Source organism: Ursus americanus, chromosome 28 (assembly GCF_024610735.1).
Source record: "Ursus americanus isolate L20-20 chromosome 28, mUrsAme1.1.p, whole genome shotgun sequence".
NCBI lineage: Eukaryota > Metazoa > Chordata > Mammalia > Carnivora > Ursidae > Ursus > Ursus americanus.
In genome coordinates, this window is record NC_142154.1 from 26,396,392 (window position 1) to 26,416,665 (window position 20,274).

At 40.6% G+C, this 20,274-nt stretch overlaps 1 protein-coding gene across 3 annotated transcripts in view; it reads right to left on the reverse strand.

Annotated features, from left to right (window-relative positions):
* TUBGCP5 (tubulin gamma complex component 5) overlaps nucleotides 1-11,088 on the reverse strand; it is a 79,105-nt gene extending 68,017 nt beyond the window's left edge. For all 3 annotated transcript variants that reach the window (XR_006779163.2, XM_045795100.2, XM_045795099.2), the window contains exons 1-3: nucleotides 10,943-11,088; nucleotides 8,536-8,589; nucleotides 8,304-8,412 (exon numbers count right to left, since the gene is read on the reverse strand). Coding sequence is in view for 2 of the 3 variants with exons in the window: in XM_045795100.2 (XP_045651056.1) it covers nucleotides 8,304-8,412; nucleotides 8,536-8,589; nucleotides 10,943-11,088 (309 nt within the window). In the remaining variant the exon portion in view is untranslated. The remainder of the gene's footprint in view (nucleotides 1-8,303; nucleotides 8,413-8,535; nucleotides 8,590-10,942) is intronic.
* Between the last annotated feature and the right edge of the window lie 9,186 nt (nucleotides 11,089-20,274).

Genomic DNA, 20,274 nt, shown 5'->3' on the forward strand with positions numbered 1-20,274 from the left:
TTACAGCAGGTGGTCTAACACCTCATATTAACAGAATACAAAACAAAAAACCTATGATTATCTCAAAGGTACCTAAAGAGATTTGACAATATCCAACACTTAATCATGATAAAAACTCTCAACAGACTAGGAGTAAAAGAGAACATCTTCAAACTGATAAAGGGCATCTATGAAAAATCTGTGATTAATATCATAATTAAGGGTTAAAACTGAAGCTATTCCTCTAAGACTAGGAACAAGGAAAAAAAATGTCCACTCTCCTGTTCAGCATTGTATTGCAGCTTCTGGCCAGTGCAAAAAGCCCCAAAACACTTTGCATTGGAAAGGAAGAAGTCAAACTACTTTTGGAGATAACATGACCCTCAGGGTAGAAAATACTAAGGAATCCAGAAGAAAATTACTAAAATAAACGACTTTAACAAGGCTAACTACATAAAAAATCAATATAAAAGTGAATTTTATTTTTATATGCTAACAATAAGCAACCTGCGAATAAAATTAAGAAGAAAATTCCATTCAGAGTAGCACCAAATAGAATAAAACATTTAGGAGTAAACATTAGAAATGAAATATTTGTACCTGGAAAAATAAAATTGCTGAGAAAAATGAAAGATGATCCAAATAAATGGAGAGTTCATACAGATTAGAAGATTTAATATTGGTAAGACTGTGTAGTAGTTTCCTTGGGCTGCCATAACAAAATTCTACAAACTGCGTGGCTTAAAAGCAATTTATTCTTCCTCAGTTCTTGGGGCTAGAAATCTGAGATCAAGCTGTCAGCAAGGCCACACTCAATCTGAAAGCTTGAGGGAAGAATCCCTCCTTGCCTCTTCCCGCTTCTGGTGGTTACCACAAATCCTTAGGGCTCCTTGATTTGCAGCTGCATGGCTCTAATCTTTGCCTCCATTATTGCATGTCTGCCCTGTGTGTATCTGTGTTCAAATTTCTATTGTCTTACAAGGATATCAATCATGGATCAGAGACTACCCTAATCCAGTCTGACTTCATTTCAATTTGCTTACATTGTCAAACATCCCATAGGAAGGTCACATTCACAGACATCAAGGGATACATATGATCCTCTCAATTGATGCAGAAAAAGCATTTGACAAAATACAGCATCCTTTCCTGATTAAAACACTTCAGAGTGTAGGGATAGAGGGTACATTGCTCAATCTCATAAAAACCATCTAGGAAAAGCCTACAGCAAATATCATTCTCAATGGGCAAAAGCTGGAAGCCTTTCCCTTAAGATTAGGAACACGACAAGGATGCCCACTCTCCCCACTACTATTCAACTTAGTACTAGAAGTCCTTGCAACAGCAATCAGACAACAAAAAGGGATAAAAGGTATCCAAATCAGCAAAGAAGTCAAACTGTCTCTCTTCACAGATGACATGATACTCTATATGGAAAACCCAAAAGACTCTACCCCCAAACTATTAGAAGTTATAGAGCAATTCAGTAATGTGGCGGGATACAAAATCAATGCTCAGAAATCAGTTGCATTTCTATACATGAACAATGAGACTGAGGAAAGAGAAATTAGGGAATCCATTCCATTTACAATAGCACCAAAAATCATACGTTACCTTGGAATTAACTTAACCAGAGACGTAAAGGACCTATATTCTAGAAACTACAAATCACTCTTGAAAGACATTGAAGAAGACACAAAGAGATGGAAAAATATTCCATGCTCATGGATCAGAAGAATAAACATAGTTAAAATGTCTATGCTACCCAGAGCAATCTACACTTTCAATGCCATCCCGATCAAAATACCAATGACATTTTTCAAAGAACTGGAACAAACAGCCCTTAAATTTGTGTGGAACCAGAAAAGGCCCCGAATCACCAAGGAACTGTTGAAAAGGAAAAACAAAGCTGGGGGCATCACGTTGCCGGATTTCAAGTTGTACTACAAAGCTGTGATCACAAAGACAGCATGGTACTGGCACAAAAACAGACACATAGACCAATGGAACAGAATAGAGAACTCAGAAATGGACCCTCAGCTCTTTGGGAAACTAATCTTCGACAAAGCAGGAAAAAACATCCAGTGGAAAAAAGACAGTCTCTTCAGTAAATGGTGCTGGGAAAATTGGACAGCTACATGCAAAAGAATGAAACTTGACCACTCTCTCACACCACACACAAAGATAAACTCCAAATGGATGAAAGACCTCGATGTGAGACAGGAATCCATCAAAATCCTAGAGGAGAACATAGGCAGCAACCTCTTTGACATCAGCCACAGCAACTTTCTTCATGACACATCTCCAAAGACAAGAGAAACAAAAGATAAATGAACTTGTGGGACTTCATCAAGATAAAAAGCTTCTGCACAGCCAAGGAAACAGTCCAAAACACTAAGAGGCAGCCCATGGAATGGGAGAAGATATTTGCAAATGACACTACAGATAAAAGACTGGTATCCAAGATCTACAAAGAATTTCTCAAACTCAATACACAAGAAACAAATAAATCAAAAAATGGGCAGAAGATATAAACAGACACTTTTCCAACGAAGACATACAAATGGCTAAGACACATGAAAAAATGTTCAAAATCATTAGCCATCAGGGAAATTCAAATCAAAACCACACTGAGATACCACCTTATGCCAGTTAGAATGGCACAAATGGACAAGGCAGGAAACAACAAATGTTGGAGAGGATGTGGAGAAAGGGGATCCCTCCTACATTGTTGGTGGGAATGCAAGTTGGTACAGCCACTTTGGAAAACAGTGTGGAGATCCCTTCAAAAGTTAAAAATTGAGCTACCCTATGATCCAGCCATTGCACTACTGGGTATTTACCCCAAAGATACAGATGTAGTGAAGAGAAGGTCTATATGCACCCCAATATTCATAGCAGCATTGTCCACAATAGCTAAATCATGGAAGGAGCCGAGATGCCCTTCAACAGATGACTGGATTAAGAAGTTGTGGTCCATATATACAATGGAATATTACTCAGCTATCAGAAAGAACTATTTCTCAACACATGCTGTAACATGGACAGGACTGGAGGAGATAATGTTAATCGAAATAAGTCAAGCAGAGAAAGATAATTATCATATGGTTTCACTCATTTATGGAACATAAGAAGTAGGAAGATCGGTAGGAGAAGAAAGGGAAGAAGAAAGCGGGGGTAAACAGAAGGGGGAATGAACCATGAGAGACTATGGACTCTGGGATACAAACTGAGGGCTTCGGGCGGGGGGGGGGGCGGGGAATGGGATAGGCCGGTGATGCGTATTAAGGAGGGCACGTATTGCATGGTGCAGTGGGTGTTATATGCAAGTAATGATCATGGAACTTTACATCAAAAACTAGGGATGTACTGTATGGTGACTAATATAATAAAAAAATATTATTATTAAAAAAAAAAAACATAGACCTCAAGGGATAGGACTTGAGAACAAATCTTTTCTGGGTTCACAATTCAACCAATGAGAGCAATACTGCCCAAATGATCTAATGATTCAACGCAATCCCTGACAAAATTTCTGAAGGCTTATTGTAGAAATTTAGCTAATCCTAAAATGTGCATAGAAATTCAAAGGGTCTCGAATAGAGAAAATGGTTTTAAAAAATAAAAAAGTTGCAGTACTTATATTACCTGATTCCAAAACTCACTGTAAAGCTACAATAATAAACACAGTGTGGTATTTGTGTAAGGATAGGCATATAAATTAGTGACACAATTCAGAGTCCAGAAATAAATCCTTGTATTTATGTCCAATTTGTTTTTGACGACGTTGCCAAGACAATTCGATAGGTAAAAAATAGTCTTTTCTACAACTGAATATCTGAAGGTAAAAAAAATTTAATTAAGATCCTTTCCTTACAACATTTAACTCATAATAAAACATAAATTGAAATGCAAGTGCTTAAACTGCTAGAAGACAAGACAGGAGAAAAGCCTTTTAGCTGTGGATTAGGCAGAGTTCTTAGATATGACCCCAAAATCACAATTCATGAAAGAAAGAAATAGATAAATTGAACTTCATTAAAATGAAAAACTTATGAACTTCAAAAAAACACCACTTAGAAAATGAAAAGACAAGCTAGAGGCTGGAAGAAAATACTTGTAAATCATTTTTCTGATGAAGAACTTGTGTGAGGAATAAACAACTCTGATGACTCAGTAAGAAGACAAGCAATCCAATTTCAAAATGGGAAAGGACTTTAACAGACATTACAGAAGAGATACAAATGGCTAAAAAGCACATGAAAAAATGCTCAATATCTTTAGTCATTAGGGAAATGTAAATCAAAACCACAATGATGTATCATCACATTTTCTCTAGGATGTCTATAATATAAAAGATTAAAAACAAGTGTTGGCAAGGATGTGGAGAAACTGGAACTCTTGCATATTGCTTGGGGGAATATAAAATGATATAGCCACTCTGGGAAATAACTTGGCAGTTTTTCAAAAGGTTCAACCTAAGCTTACCATATAAAGGAACAATTACACTCCTAGTAATCTGTCCAAAAAGCGTGAAGACTTAAATTCACACAAAGCTTCTACGAGAATGTTAACAGCAGTTCATTATTCATGCTAACCAAAAACTGGCAACAATCTAAGTGTCATCTACTGGTGCATCAGCAAGATGTGGCTTAGCTATACAATGAATACCATTCAGCAATTAAAATAAATAGAAAACCGAAACATACTACAACATGAATAAATCTCAAAAATATCATGAAAGAGACACAAAAATTGCATATTGTGTGAACTCATTTATATGAAACGCCCAGAAAAGAAAACTTTATAGATAGAGCAAACAGATTAGCAGCTGTCTGGGGTTGGGGTAGGAGCAGGCACTGAATGGAAATGAGCTTAAGGGAAACTTCTGGGGCGATGGAAATGTTCTAAAACTAGGTTGTGGTTATATAACTACATGTTTACTAAAACTGGTGGAATGTACATTCACAATGGATGGATTTTATGGTATGTGAAGTTATATACTGATAAAGCTAAAAAAAAGTATAAAGTATTGCTACACTATAACAGATGTGTGGAAGATGCCTCAGCAGGGGGGAAAATGGTAACCAATTCTGCATGTAAGTAGGGCAAGAACTGAGGACAGACAGGGACAGAATGGCAGACAGGATTGTACAGATTTCATTCTGCAACATGTATTTATTGTCTACTCTGGTCTAGGTACCTGAGAACAAATCAGATGAAGAACCCTGAACTTGTAAAACTAGCATGTTAAACCAGGAGACAGGAAATAATAACAAACATAATAAATAACTGAAATACATAGTATCTATATAGACAACACTTGAATTTAATATTAAAAGATGAGATTCCTCAGGCAGGAGAGAAGGGGAAGAGCAGTGCGAGTATAGGACATAGGATGTGCCACAGCAGAGCAAGGGAATGTGGTTCCCCTGTGTTCAGGGAAATGTACAGAAAAATGACCAGAGATGGCAATGAAAAGGTCAAAGTAGGAATAAGAAGTGACACTCATGGTTTCTTTCATTTAATTATTCTGTATAACACAAGTATTTTCATTGGTACAAACGAGACTGCAATTAAGGCATCTGCCTTGCCAAAATGAGTATAGTAATACCACTGAGTAGTATAGTAATACCTACTGAGTATGGTCTTTATGGGACTAAGAGAGCCTGGCATGCATCAAGTGCTCTAAAAATGCTTGCCATTATTATTATTACTTATTTATTTTTATTTACTTAACATTTTTATTTAAATTCAATTAAGTTGATATATAGTGTACTATTAGTTTCAAGGATCAAATTTAGTGAATCATCGGTTGCATATAACACCCAGTGCTCATTACATCAAGTGCCCTCCTTAACACCCATCACCCAATTACCCCACTCCCCATCTACCTCCCCTCCAGCAACCCTCAATTTTCTCCCTATAATTAAGTTTCTTATGGTTTCTCTCCCTGTTTTCATCTTACTTTATTTTTCCTTCCCTTCCCCTATGTTCATCTGTCTTGTTTCTTAAATTCCACATGAGTGAAATCATATGGTATTTGTCTTTCACTGACTTACTCTGTTTAGCATAGCACCCTCTAGTTCCATCCACGTTGTTACAAATGGCAAGCTTTCATTCTTTTTGATGACTGAGTAATATTCCATTATGCACATATACCACATCTTCTTTATCCATTATTCTATCAATGGACATCTAGGCTCTTTCCATAGTTTGGGTATTGTGGACACTGCTGCTATAAACATTGGGGCTCATGTGCCCCTTCAAATCACTATGTTTGTATCTTTTGGATAAATACATAGTAGTGCAATTGCTGGGTCATAGAGTAGTTCTATTTTTAACTTTTTTTTAGGAACCTCCACACTGTTTTCCAGGGTAGCTGCACCAGTTTGTTTTGTTTTGTTTTTAAAGTAGGCTCCACGCCCAGAGGTGCCTGGATGGCTCAGTCAGTTAAGCATTTGACTTCAGCTCAGGTCATGATCCCATGGTCCTTGATCATGGTCCCATGATCCCTACTTAGCAGGGAGTCTGCTTGTACCTCTCCCTCTCCCCCTACCCCTGCTCATGCTCTCTCTCTCTCTCAAATAAATAAAATCTTAAAAAAAAAAAAAAAAACGTAGGCTCCACGCCCAGTGAGGAGCCCAATGCGGGGCTTGAACCGATGACCCTGAGATCAAAACCTGAGCTGAAATCATGAGTTGAATGCTTAATCAACTGAGCCACCCAGGTGCCCTGCCATTTTTTAAAAATTAATATTATGTTGTTATAGGATCTAAATTATTAAATTCTAAAGTCTATCTAAGAAGCTATATAAAATAAACTAAGAAAAGATCTAAAAAAGATTTTCCTATTTCTCTTTTAAAATGGTCCTTACAGGAATAATACACAGAAGTGTGTTTCTAATCCTCAGGGCATGGATTCAGAGCTCTATGTAGCTTTCTTTTCCAGAAATATTTTTATAGCCTTTCCTTAAATTAATAGACAGTTTTAAAGAATTATCTAAAGCTCTCTTCCTCACGAAGAAGGAAGATCTCTTCCTTACCACTTCCCACAGTATAGACAAAGGGAAAGCCTAACAATTACAGAATACCTCAGTGTTTACTGTGAGGACGAGTTAATATATGTGCACAATAAAGGGTTTACTCAGGAAGCCTGAGTTGCCCAAACTCTGAACATTTCAAAGGTCTTTAGGACTGGCCCTTGAGTAGCTCCTGAGAGAGAACCTCTGAGCCCCGGGAATATCCTGCAGAGAAGAGTGTTTCTGTATACCAGAGGCTTTGGGCCATGAGGTATCAGTTTGACTAGTTTATGTTAACAATGTGACTTACAGTGAATGTCTGAGGTCCTTGGTTTGACCTCTGAGGGGTTGGCAACTAAAGGGCTATGGTCAGCCACATGTGCACTGCACATCCATGTGACTGACCACCAATCAAAATGTTAGACACCAAGGCTCAGGTGAACTTCCTTCGTTTGCAACACTTTGCACATGTTGTCATACATTATCATTGGGAGAATTAAGTGCATCCTCATACAACTCCACTGGGAAGGCACACCTAGAAGCTTATACCTGGTTTCTTCTGAACTTTATCCTATGTATCTTTTCCCTTTGTTCATTTTAAATCCATATCTTTTTACTATAATAAACCTAACAGGATAGCAGCATTTTTAAAGTTCTGTGAATCCTTCCAGTAAATCAAGTCTAAGGGTGATCTTACAGACCCACAACTGAATATGAATGTGCTTAGGATAGTACATGGCATTTGGTTAGCATTACATAAGTAGTTATTATTACCAAGTGCTGAAAAGCCATTTAAAAGTTTTAAGATAGCCAGGGGCGCCTGGGTGGCACAGCGGTTAAGCATCTGCCTTCGGCTTAGGGCGTGATCCCGGGGTTATGGGATCGAGCCCCACATCAGGCTCTTCCGCTATGAGCCTGCTTCTTCCTCTCCTACTCCCCCTGCTTGTGTTCCCTCTCTCGCTGGCTGTCTCTATCTCTGTCGAATAAATAAATAAAATCTTTAAAAAAAAAAAAAAGTTTTAAGATAGCCAGACAGTGCTATTATTTGTGCCAATCTCTGATCTCAATTTCCACAGTCGGTTCAGCTAAGAAGACAATTACACAAGAACACGCTTGTTCATGGATCATAAGCCTGAGGCACACTGGGTTTGATGACAATGCTTAAGTCAATTTCCAGAAGGTTCTGCTCCAATTAGCAGATAATTATAAAATAGAATGAATGTTTAAATAGTAACAGAAACAAGCTGACGATAATAGACTGGAAACAGTAAAATACAAGGAGATGTCACAATATAATGCATACCTTTATTTCCTTTATGCTCAGAAGTGATGCATTTAGAAATTCTTCAGTTAGTCTCTTCCAACTAGCAGCTTTGCTGAGATCAGAATGAATGATGAATTTTTCATAAATTCTAAAATATATTTAAAAAAATAAACTGATAGTTATAAACTTACATTAATAAAAAGATCTACAAGTAAATACGTACTATTTCTGAATATATACATATATATACATACATATGAAACTAACTTACCCTGCTATTGTCTTTTCTACTTTGTGGCTGTTAACATCCAAGAAACGATGAAATCTAAAAGATAAAATGCAATTCTTATATGAATCTTGTCATATAGCTAAGTGGACTAGTCGAGAGCCCTCCATATCCCTACAGATACCCTATATTCAGCAATATTATTTCTAGGAGTGCACCTCTCTCCTCTCATCACTTCTACTATCCAGGCAAACAGCCACTCAGTGGTCTTGGAGACTGCTCAAGCACAGGTCATCCTTAGCCTCCTTTGTCCTCTGATTTCTTCACCTTCCCATAATGCCCTGCATCTAAGTCCAGCATAGCACATTCTATAGCAGGGGTTCCTAATCTCTTTATGCCATAGTGAAGCCCAGTGAAGTTCAGGGCTCCCTTCTCAGAATAATGTTTTTAGATCATAAAATGAGCTACAAAGAAAACCAAGTATACTAAAATATAGTGGTGAAATATTTTTTAAAGTTTGCTGATATAGTAAGAGACATATTTATTAAAGCATTAAATAACAAGATCTAGCAGTGGATCCTTAACTATCATTAAAGTAACAGTAAAAAATATTTAGAAATATATGCCACAACTTTATGATGTGAACTGTGTGATTTCTACCTTTGACAGAGTCATAGGTAAACCAGTATTGCTTGTTGCTTTCATTCATAATTTAAGAAAATGCTACTTTTTAGTTAGAGGTTAGTGTAATTTTTTTTCTTGTCCAAATTCATAACACTGAATTCTATCTTCAGGCTCTCAGGTTAAAAACTCCTATTCTACATCATATGTAATTAACTTTTGTCTCTGTCTTCCTTTAGGATAGAAGCTATATCTCACTTACCTGATTTTCTAGGGCCTAGAACATGGCCACAATTAAAAAAAAAAACCAAACATGAGTAGTTCATTTTCCTGATGGACTAAAACATTATAAAATTGTCGTACAGCTCAATCAACTCGTTTTCCATTTTTTAATATCAAAGACAACAATCTGTATTTAAAAGAAGTAATTCACACTACTAAATAATATAGCTAATGCTATCCCAGTAAATGGCTGAGTAGAACACCACTTTAACCTATTATTTAGTTTCTCTTTTTTTATCAGTTTCTCAATGTGTAAAAGGAGATAGTAAATTCTAATGTCTCTCCCAAGTCTAAAATGATGTCCATCTACTTAATGCCATTGAGAAATTAATTAAAAGAGAAATTACTTGGGATACAGCACTTAAATTTCCATCTTGTATGACCTATTCAGACAGTTATATTTAAGTGACACTTAAGAAATGAGCTTATTATTTCAGAAACTTGGTGAGCTTTTAGACTCATTGTTCTCATTATAAACCAAGTAGGTACTGTATGTATGATTGTTAGGGCTGATATTCAAAATTACAGATACTGAAAAACATTACTATTCAAGATTTCTACTGAAGTGACGCCTGGGTGGCTCAGTCGGTTAAGCGTCTGCCTTCATTCAGCTCAGGTTGGGATGAAGTCCTGCACTGTGCTCCATTCTCAGGAGGGAGCCTGCTTCTCCCTCTGCATGCTACTCTGCCTGCTTGTGCTCTCTCTCCGACAAAGACATAAATAAAATCTTCATTTAAAAAAAGATTTCTACTGAAATTAAATAGGCAGAATATTAACACTGATGAACATTTTTTTAGTAATAATTCCATTACAGATAATGATAACAGTATTGTCTAATTTACATCCTCCATAAATAAAAATAAGAGCTCTGACTTCACCTAAGTATCTAAACCAGACAAATCTTGAAAAATTACATGAGAAACTGTATTAGAAGTTGTATGATTTGGTGGCTTAGGACTATGTGCCAGGAACTGTTCTAGGTGTTGGGATAATAAATGAACAAAACAGACCAAGATCCCTAACCTGGTGGAACTTAGATTCTAGCTGGAGGTAGGGGTGCAGGAGACAAACGGTATAAGTTATTCAGTGTATTATGCTGTGTGTTTGGGAAAAAAAAAAAAAAAAAGACCAAAGTAAGAGAAATCTGGAATGGACCAAGAAGAAATAGGGAATCAGTAAGAACACAGTGTTAAGCAGGGTGTGACCATTATCCTGCTCTAAAACTTCACTTACCTATCCATTCAAAAAACAATGCGCAGTGTACCGCGCTAAGGGCAGTGGGTGGAACAAGAAACAACAGACACAGACCAGTTCTCCAGAAGCGCGCTTCTAAAGGATAAGGCCGACCCTCAACAACCCACAACCCACTATTTCAGTATGCGTGTGTCACACGCGACAGAGATTTAGGGAGCATTAGGGCACCAAGCTGCTGCAGGAGCAGCAGGGCGCGCGAGAGCTTTGCTGGGGGTGGGGAAACCCGGCCGCGCGCTCCAGATACTGCTTGACCCCTTCCTGTCCCTAGCCTCGGCCCGGGAGCCGCGCCGCACACCTGAAGTTGGACCACGCAAAGTGCAGGGCGAGCTGGAAGTTGGGGTCCGCCTCGTCCTGAAGGCCCGCCACATGGCGAACGAGCTCCCGAACGTCGCGCTCCTGCTGCGGGTCCAGTTCGCCCCAATGTAAAGGCGGCCGAGACATACTGCTGTAACTTCTACCGCAACGGGCCTCCGCGGGGTTGTGGTCGCTCTCGCGAGAGTTCAAGCTCCCGCTTCTTTGCGCCTCCGAGAGCCTCAGGACGCTGTCGCGAGAGTTCGCCCTAACGCTGCGTTGCTTCCACGCCGGTGCTTGCCTGCGGTTCCGGGCTGCCTTTGCCAGTCTCACCTCGGTACGTTTAGGAGCGTCCTCAAAGAATTAGCCGTTAGATTAATGATAGTAATAATAATGATAATAATGCAATTAATAATAGTAATCTCTGGCTAACCTTGGCTGGTGGTTTACCTTACGATATTTCCAGAGCCGCCTGTTAGTTTTCATTCAGTGTACCTATTTGCACCCGCCTTTTCAGGTACCGTGACCAGTTGTCCATTCTTATCCCAGCTTTAGTTTCTCCTTCTAGTGGTGATCTCTAATCTCTCAGTTTCACTCTGTCTACTCAGGTCACACTGCATGGTCCACACTACAGCAGGTATCAGCAAAGAGGCTTGTCTGGCCGAGACAGGCTGAGCGTTGCTCCACTGTGATTAGGAGCACCGAAAGGCAATTTTATCATCCTTGTTGACCAGAGATGGGGTATTGTCTTTGTTGTTCATAATTAAAACTACCTTTGAACTGACTTTCTGTCTCAATATTGTATATAACCATTCCAGAAACCTGTTACATACACCTCTGTTTTTTATTTTAGTGATCTGCTGGATTTTCATGTGATTTATTACATTGCATTACTGTAGTAATAGCTGATATACCACTGTCAGTCCATTTGGGCTTTGGAAACAAAATACCACAGACTATGTGGCTTATAAACAACAGAAATTTATTTCTCACAGTTCTGGAGGCTGGAATTCAAGATGAGTGTGCCAGGATGGGATTGGTGAGAGCCCACTTCCTGGAGCAGACTTATGGTTGTGTCCTCAACATGGTGAAAGGGGCAAAGGAGCTCACTGGAGCCTCTTTTATAAGGGCACTAATCCCATTCATGAGGGCTCCATCCTTATGACCTAATCACCTCTAGGAGGACCAACCTGCTAATAAATTGGTCATTAAGATTTCAACATATAAATTTGGGCGGGACCGTTCAGACACCATAGCAACCACCTAAAACATAGACTGCAGGTGATTGCACAAATCTCACAAAGAGAGAATCTTAGTATTAGAAATGGTTCTGTGGAAGGGGATTTTTACTCTTTTCCTGGGGAAATTTTGTACTCCAGTTTCACCTATCATCTCTAAATTTATAACTCTCACATCTGTGTAAGTTCACAATTTTCTTAGCACCCCAAATCTATAATCTTACTGCTTACCGTACATCTCTAAAAATCAAAGTATGGGGGCGCCTGGGTGGCACAGTTGTTAAGCGTCTGCCTTCGGCTCAGGGCGTGATCCCAGCGTTCTGGGATCGAGCCCCACATCAGGCTCCTCCGCTAGGAGCCTGCTTCTTCCTCTCCCACTCCCTCTGCTTGTGTTCCCTCTCTTGCTGGCTGTCTCTGTCAAATAAATAAACAAAAATCTTAAAAAAAAATCAAAGTACGCACACACACACTCACATGTGTCTCCCATTTCCTTGTCCAGACAGTTGGTTTTGGCTTTTGGAGGGAGCCTTAGAAAACTTTCCACGGGTTGCTCCCAGTGACTTGGACCTCTTAAAGACTGAGCCACTCTCCTGGCCTTCTCTGGTTGGCCTGGGCCAATGTCTCCTTTCTGGAAAGGGAATTGGAAAATTTTTTCAGAGGTGCCCTGGATGACTGAGCCCCATTCAAAATACCATAGGGTTCTAGATACCTTCTGTAGACCTCTAAAGCTGACCCTTGCTGGTCACCCCTTCTGTAGTGGACATGGAGAAATTTGGGGGAAGTACATATGAAGATGGGACAGCAAACAAGCCAGGCACACTGCCACCAGTCCTTTGCAGACCTGGATCAGTGCTGTTCTCCAGAATGGCACTTAGATAAATTTTCTGGAAGTGCATGCAAAGGCTGGGCTCCATGCATGACTGCAGCCTGGCCGAAAGCACCATCCTCACCCTACTTGTCCATCCTCACCCTACTTGTCCATCTTGTCCCAACGCTTGAGGGGGTCTTAGAAATATTTAAAGGGTGTCTCTGTCGAATGTGCCACCCATGGGACTATGTCAGTCTGGGGATACATATCACAGACCCGCATGCCCCGCCCCAAGTCTGTACTGGTTTCTGAAGGGGACTTACAAAATTTGGAGGATGTGCAATGCCCTTCTCTTCATCCATGGCCAGCCTGAGGCAGTGCCTAACTCTGAAAGAGAAATTGGAAATGTTTTGGGAGCCAAGTCAACGGCCAGGACGCGTGTGGGACTTGTGGCCAGCAGAGTGCACTCCCCAGGCCTGTCTGTACTAAGCAGGCTGGTCCTGGTCTTTGGAGGGGTAATTAGAAACTTTTTGGGTGGAGCTCCCAATTCCAAGACTCATCAAAGCTCCTTCTCAAGGACTTGGTGGCATGCCCAGGCTTTTCCATGCCAGAGAGAAACTTAGAAATGTTTTGGGGGTGCCTCCAAAGAACAGTTCCCAGGCAGGGCAATAGCCAGATCCATGGTACCCTTCTAGGACCCCCAGACCTGCCCTGGTGATTGCCCTCTTTGGAGGGAGGCATAAACATTTTCTGAATGTGCATTCAGCTTCTAGTCTCCAAAGTGCGATCACATTAGAACTGGGGTGACCTCTTGGGCCTCCCTGTTAACCTGTAAAACTGATTAAGCTGGTACCTATAAAGTAAAGAGGTGCCTCCCAAAAATGTTTCTTGACCCACCTCCAGTGGCTGAGACGGAAACAGCCTGCCAGGGAGGCCTGAGAGGGCACTAAGGGTCATGCCCTGGTCCTGTGTGGTCATTAGATGGCCTCCGAATATCCCTCTCTGGAGGATGTGGCACTGGCTGGGCCAATAGGGGCTGCCCAGGGAGGGGGTCTCATGAGGTCTAGGTTGTGCCCCCAGAAACTTTTTCTATGTCCCTCTCTTGAGGTGGACATCAGCCTGTGACTGACATGGAGGCCACAGCAGGGCATCTTGGTCCTGGCCATGGTTGCCAGATGCCTCTTGGAAACAGGGATTGATCCAAGCTGGCCAGAGAGGCCTTAAGTGGGTGCCTATGGCCCAGCTGTGGCCCCACATGGGACCTAGTCATATGAGGCACTCCCAAAACATTCCTACTCCAAAGATGGGGAGCTGGTGAGAAACAAAAAGGGGATGCCCAGGTCTGGCGGTTTCCCATGTGGGGCTGCTTACCATATGCAGCCCCCCACATATTTTCTATGTCCCTCACCAGAGCAGGGAGCACTATAGGCAGGTCAGATACACTCTGAGATTGCACTCCAGGCTCATTGAGGTCTTGTGTAGGGCCAGTCATTGGAAATACCACCTGACAAGTTTCTTAAGCTCTCTTTGGTGACGGAGCCTGGCTTGGGTGGGTAGAGAGCCTTGTGAAAGTGTCCTGACCATAGTCAAGTGTGGGTACTCATCACCTGATGTGCCTGTGGAAAACGTTTCTGAGTCCTGTCTGTGGCACTGGGTAGGGATGCCATGGGATGGTGACGTGACCCAAACGCAGTCCCATTTGGAAGTAGAGATCAGCCTGGGATGGACAAGGAGGCCCAGTGACAGCATGGTCTTGGCCACAGTCCTGGGTGTGATTAGGTGGTCTGGTGTGCCTTTTAAATATTTTTCAGATCTCTGGAGTGGCCAGCCAGAGACATCTGTGGAGCAATCAGTGGTCTGACCATAGTCCTGCATGGACTCCTGTCATCACATGTCCCTCTAGAAAATGTTTCCAGGTCCATTTCTGGACCAGACAGGTAGGCCTGGAAGGGTGCCTGGAACCGGCTTCCCACTTCCAGGGTTGGCACACCTCCAAAAACATTTCCTAGAGGGCTGGAACAATCTGACTAGAGGGGTGACCATGGAATTTGTCCAAGCTCCCCCCACACCACTGCATGGATCCCACCCACCCCTGTGTTGGTAGAAACAAAGTATTCCGGGAGGCCCTGGGGGTGAGGACTGCAGAACTCTCAGCATATAACAATTCCCTCTAAACCCCTGCATTAGGAGACTTGACCAAACTCTAGCATGGCTTTTTGCAGCATTAGGCTATGTTCCTAGGATGACTCCCCAACCCCCGCACCCTAAAACCCACCTGCTGGAGCCCCCTCTGTAGAATTCACCTTGCACCTGTTGCACAACCAGGCTGTCTTCTCCATTTCTGTACTTTGCATATACACTGTGCCGTTCAATTATAATTTATAGAGAAATAACAACTCCTTGCTCACCCATTCTACATCATCCTAACTTGACTCCTTGAACATCTAGATGTTCCATGCACCTAATAATTTGCACACCAATTGTGTTATCCAGTTTATATGCCTTATACCCATTGTGAGCCGTCACTTATCCAAACATTGTACACTGTCTTTTAGCTGTTTGAAGATCTACTTCCACTTCTTGGACATCAAGTTTCACTTTCAGCACCTGTGCTATATTGATTCAAAACCACTATCTGAATACCAGTTGTGCAGCAACCAATGTCTGCATCTTGACACCTGCTGCCTTTCAGATATCAGTCTTGCATTCCCACTGTGTGTGATTCAGTAGCCACTTCTTGTTCATTCATCTGCACCATCCAACATATACTTCATGCACACCCATGCTGGTGCCATTCAACCTTCTTTTCCTTGTGCACCCATTGTACTCACTGCAACTTCCCTTTGATGCCCACCTCTGTGCTATTCAACTTATACCCAGCCAGGCTGTGCCATTGACTTCCAATTTTTTGTTCATCAGCAATTTCGCAACTAAATACCATGCCCCTCAAACTTGTTTGTGATTCAACCACTCTATGCAGAACCACTCTGTATCATTCAGCCATCACTCCTTGCATGCCCAACATGTACTAGTCAATTTGACTCCTTGCACATCAAGTGGGTTCTATTTTCTCTAATGCTATTCAACTTAGAGCAAAACTATACTATAAAATTATACTATACTATACTATACTATACTATACTATACTATACTATAGTATACTATAAAATTATGCCGATAGCATACCCTCGAACAATTTGGAGATTCGGGGTTCCTGGCTCCCACACAGTTGAAAATCCCAATATAACTTTTGATTCCCCAACAACTGCTAATAGCTGACTATTGATCAGAAGCCTTACCAAATAACAAAAATAGTTGATTAACACATATTTTGTATGTTCTATGTATTATATACTGTATTCTACAATAAGGTAAGTTAGAGAAAAGAAAATATTATTAAAATCATAATAGCTTCCAAGCTCATGGCTCAACTCCACCATGGCTTCCAAAGGCGGTTCCAAGCAGCAGTCCAAAGATGACCTGCTCCTGCAGGATTTGGCCAAGTCCGCCGTGCTCTTCTTTGGGATTACCTTCATCATGTCCGCCATCCCTGGCCAGTTATCTGGGCGAATATGGCATATGGATTTTTAAAAATATTTTTTATTATATTATGTTGGTCACCATACAGTACATCCCTGGTTTTTGATGTAAAGTGTGATGATTCATTAGTTGCGTATAACACCCAGTGCACCATGCAATACGTGCCCTCCTTACTACCCATCACCAGCCTATCCCATCCCTCTACCCCCCTCCCCTCTGAAGCCCTCAGTTTGTTTCTCAGAGTCCATAGTCTCTCATGCTTCATTCCCCCCTCTGATTACCCCCCTTTCTTTATCCCTTTCTTCTCCTACCGATCTTTCTACTTCTTATGTTCCATAGATGAGAGAAACCATATAATTGTCTTTCTCTGCTTGACTTATTTCACTGAGCATTATCTCCTCCAGTGCCGTCCATGTTGCAGCAAATGTTGAGAACTCGTTCTTTCTGATAGCTGAGTAATATTCCATTGTATATATGGACCACAACTTCTTAATTCAGTCATCTGTTGAAGGGCATCTCGGTTCCTTCCATGATTTACCTATTGTGGACAATGCTGCTATGAACATTGGGGTGCATATGGCCCTTCTCTTCACTACGTCTGTATCTTTGGGGTAAATACCCACTATTGCAATGGCTGGGTCATAGGGTAGCTCAATTTTTAACTTTGTAAGGGACCTCCACACTGTTTTCCAGAGTGGCTGCACCAACCTGTATTCCCACCAACAATGTAGGAGGGATCCCCTTTCTCCACATCCTCTCCAGCAATTGCTGTTTCCTGCCTTGTTGATTTTTGCCATTCTAACTGGCATTAAGGTGGTATCATAGTCTGGTTTTGATTTGAATTTCTCTGATAGCTAATGATTTTGAACATTTTTTCATGTGTCTGTTAGCCATTTGTATGTCCTCATTGGAAAAGTGTTCATATCTCCTGCCCATTTCATGATTTTTTTATTTGTTTCTCACGTATGAAGTTTGAGAAGTTCTTAGCAGAACTTGGATACCAGTCTTTTATCTGTAGCATCATTTGCAAATATATTCTCCCATTCCGTGGGCGGCCTCTTAGTTTTTTTTATTGTTTCCTTGGCTGTGCAGAAGATTTTTATCTTGATGAAGTCCCACAAGTTCATTTTATCTTTTGTTTCTCTTGCCTTTGGAGATCTGTCATGAAAAAGGTTGCTGTACCCGATGTTGTAAGAGGTTGTTGCCTATATTGTCCTCCAGGATTCTGATGGATTCCTGTCTCACATCGAGGTCTTTCATCCACTTGGAGTTTATCTTTGTGTATAGTGTGAGAGAGTGGTCAAGTTTCATTCTTTTGCATGTAGCTGTCCAATTTTCCCAGCACCATTTATTGAAGAGACTGTCTTTTTTCCACTGGATGATTTTTCCTGCTTTATCAAAGATTAGTTGCCCAAAGAGCCTAGGGTCCATTTCTGGGTTCTCTATTCTGTTGTATTGAGATATGTGCCTGTTTTTCTGCCAATACCGGGCTGTCTTTGTGATCACAGCTTTGTAGTACAGCTCAAAATCTGGCATTGTGATGCCCCCAGCTTTGTTTTTCCTTTTCAACAGTTCTTTGGCGATTCGGGGCCTTTTCCAGTTCCATACAAATTTAAGGACTATTTGTTCCAGTTCCTTGAAAAATGTCCTCGGTATTTTGATCGGGATAGGATTGAAAGCGTAGATTGCTAGGGTAGCATGGACATTTTAACTATGTTAATTCTTCCGATCCAGGAGCATGGAATATTTTTCCATCTTTTTGTGTCTTCCTCAATGTCTTTCAAGAGTGATGTATAGTTTCTAGAATATAGGTCCTTTACGTCTCTGGTTATGTTAATTCCAAGGAAACGTATGGTTTTTGGTGCTATTGTAAATGGGATGGATTCCCTAATTTCTCTTTCTTCAGTCTCATTATTCGTGTATAGAAATGCAACTGATTTCTGAGCATTGATTTTGTATCCTGCCACATTACTGAATTGCTCTATCACTTCTAATAGTTTGGGAGTGGATTCTTTTTGGTTTTCCATATAGAGTATCATGTCATCGGTGAAGAGAGACATTTTGACTTCTTTGCCGTTTTGGATACCTTTTTGTTGTCTGATTGCTGTTTCAAGGACTTCTAGTACTATGTTGAATAATAGTGGCGAGAGTGGGCATCCGTGTCGTGTTCCTGATCTTAAGGGAAAGGCTTCCAGATTTTCCCCATTGAGAATAATATTTGCTGTACGCTTTTCATAGATGGCTTTTATGAGCTGGAGAAATGAACCCTCTATTCCTAAACTCTGAAGGGTTTTAATTGGAAACAGATGCTGTATTTTGACAAATGCTTTTTCTGCATCTATTGAGAGAATCATATGATTTCTGAATTTTTGTTTCTGAATAAAATCTAAGACACTGATAGATTTGTGAATGTTTACCACCCTTGCATCCCAGGGATGAATCCCACTTGGTCATGATGGATAATCCTTTTAATGTACTGTTGGATCCTATTTGTCAGGATCTTGTTGAGGATTTTGGCGTCCATATTCATTAGGGAAATTGGTCTGTAATTCTCCTTTTTGTTGGGGTGTTTGCCTGGTTTGGGGATCAAGGTAATATCGGCCTCATAGAATGAGTTTGGTACCTTTCCTTCTGTTTCTATTTTTTGAAATAGCTTTAGGAGAACAGGTATTATTTCTTCTTTGAATGTTTGGTAGAATTCCCCAGGAAAACCATCTGGGCCTGAAGTTTTATTTCTTGGAAGATTGTTTATCACTGACTCAATCTCTCCATAATTAATTGGCCTGTTTAAAAAATCAATTTCTTCCTCTTTCAGTCTTGGTAGTTTAAGGGTTTCCAGGAAGGCCCCCATCTCTTCCAGATTGCTTAATTTATTGGCATAAAGGTGTTGATAAAAGTTTCTAATAATCCTGCGAATTTCATTCTTGTTGGTTGTGACCTCTCCTTTTTCTTTCAGAATTTTTTAAATTTGCGTCCTTTCTCTATTGTTTTGGATAAGGCTTGCCAGTGGTCTGTCAATTTTATTTATTCTTTCAAAACACCAGCTTCCAGTTCGGTTGATCTGCTATACTGTGCTCCTAGTTTCTAATTCGTTGATTTCTGCTCTAATCTTGGTCAGCTGCTTCCTCATGCATGGATTAGGCCTGTCCCTCTGTTGCTGTTCCAGCTTCTTGAGGTGAGAATATAAAAACTGCATTTTTGATTTTTCTATTCTTTTGAGTGAGGCTTGGATGGCTATGTATTTCCCCCTTAGGACTGCCTTTGCAGTATCCCATAGGTTTTGGACCATTGTGTTTTCATTCTTGTTTGTCACCATAAATTGTTTAAATTGATTTTTGATTTCCTGATTTATCGACTCATTCCTGAGCAGAATGGTTCTTAGTCTCCAGGTGTTTGAGTTTCCTCCAAATTTTTCCTTGAGATTGAGTTCTGATTTCAAAGCATTGTGGTCTGAGAATATGCAGGGAATAATTTCAGTCCTTTCCTATCAGTTGACAGCTGTTTTGTGACCAAGAGCATGATCTATTCTTGAGAATGTTCCATATGCATTAGAGTAGAATGAGTATTCTTTGGTTCTGGGGTGTAGTGTTCTATATATATCTACGAGGTCCAACTTGTCTAGTATGGCATTCAAACCTCTTCTTTCTTTGTTGATTTTCTGCTTAGGTGATCTATCTGTTGCTGATAGTGGCGTGTTGAGTCCCCTACTATTAATGTATTTTTATCTATATGTCTCTTTATTCTGGTTAA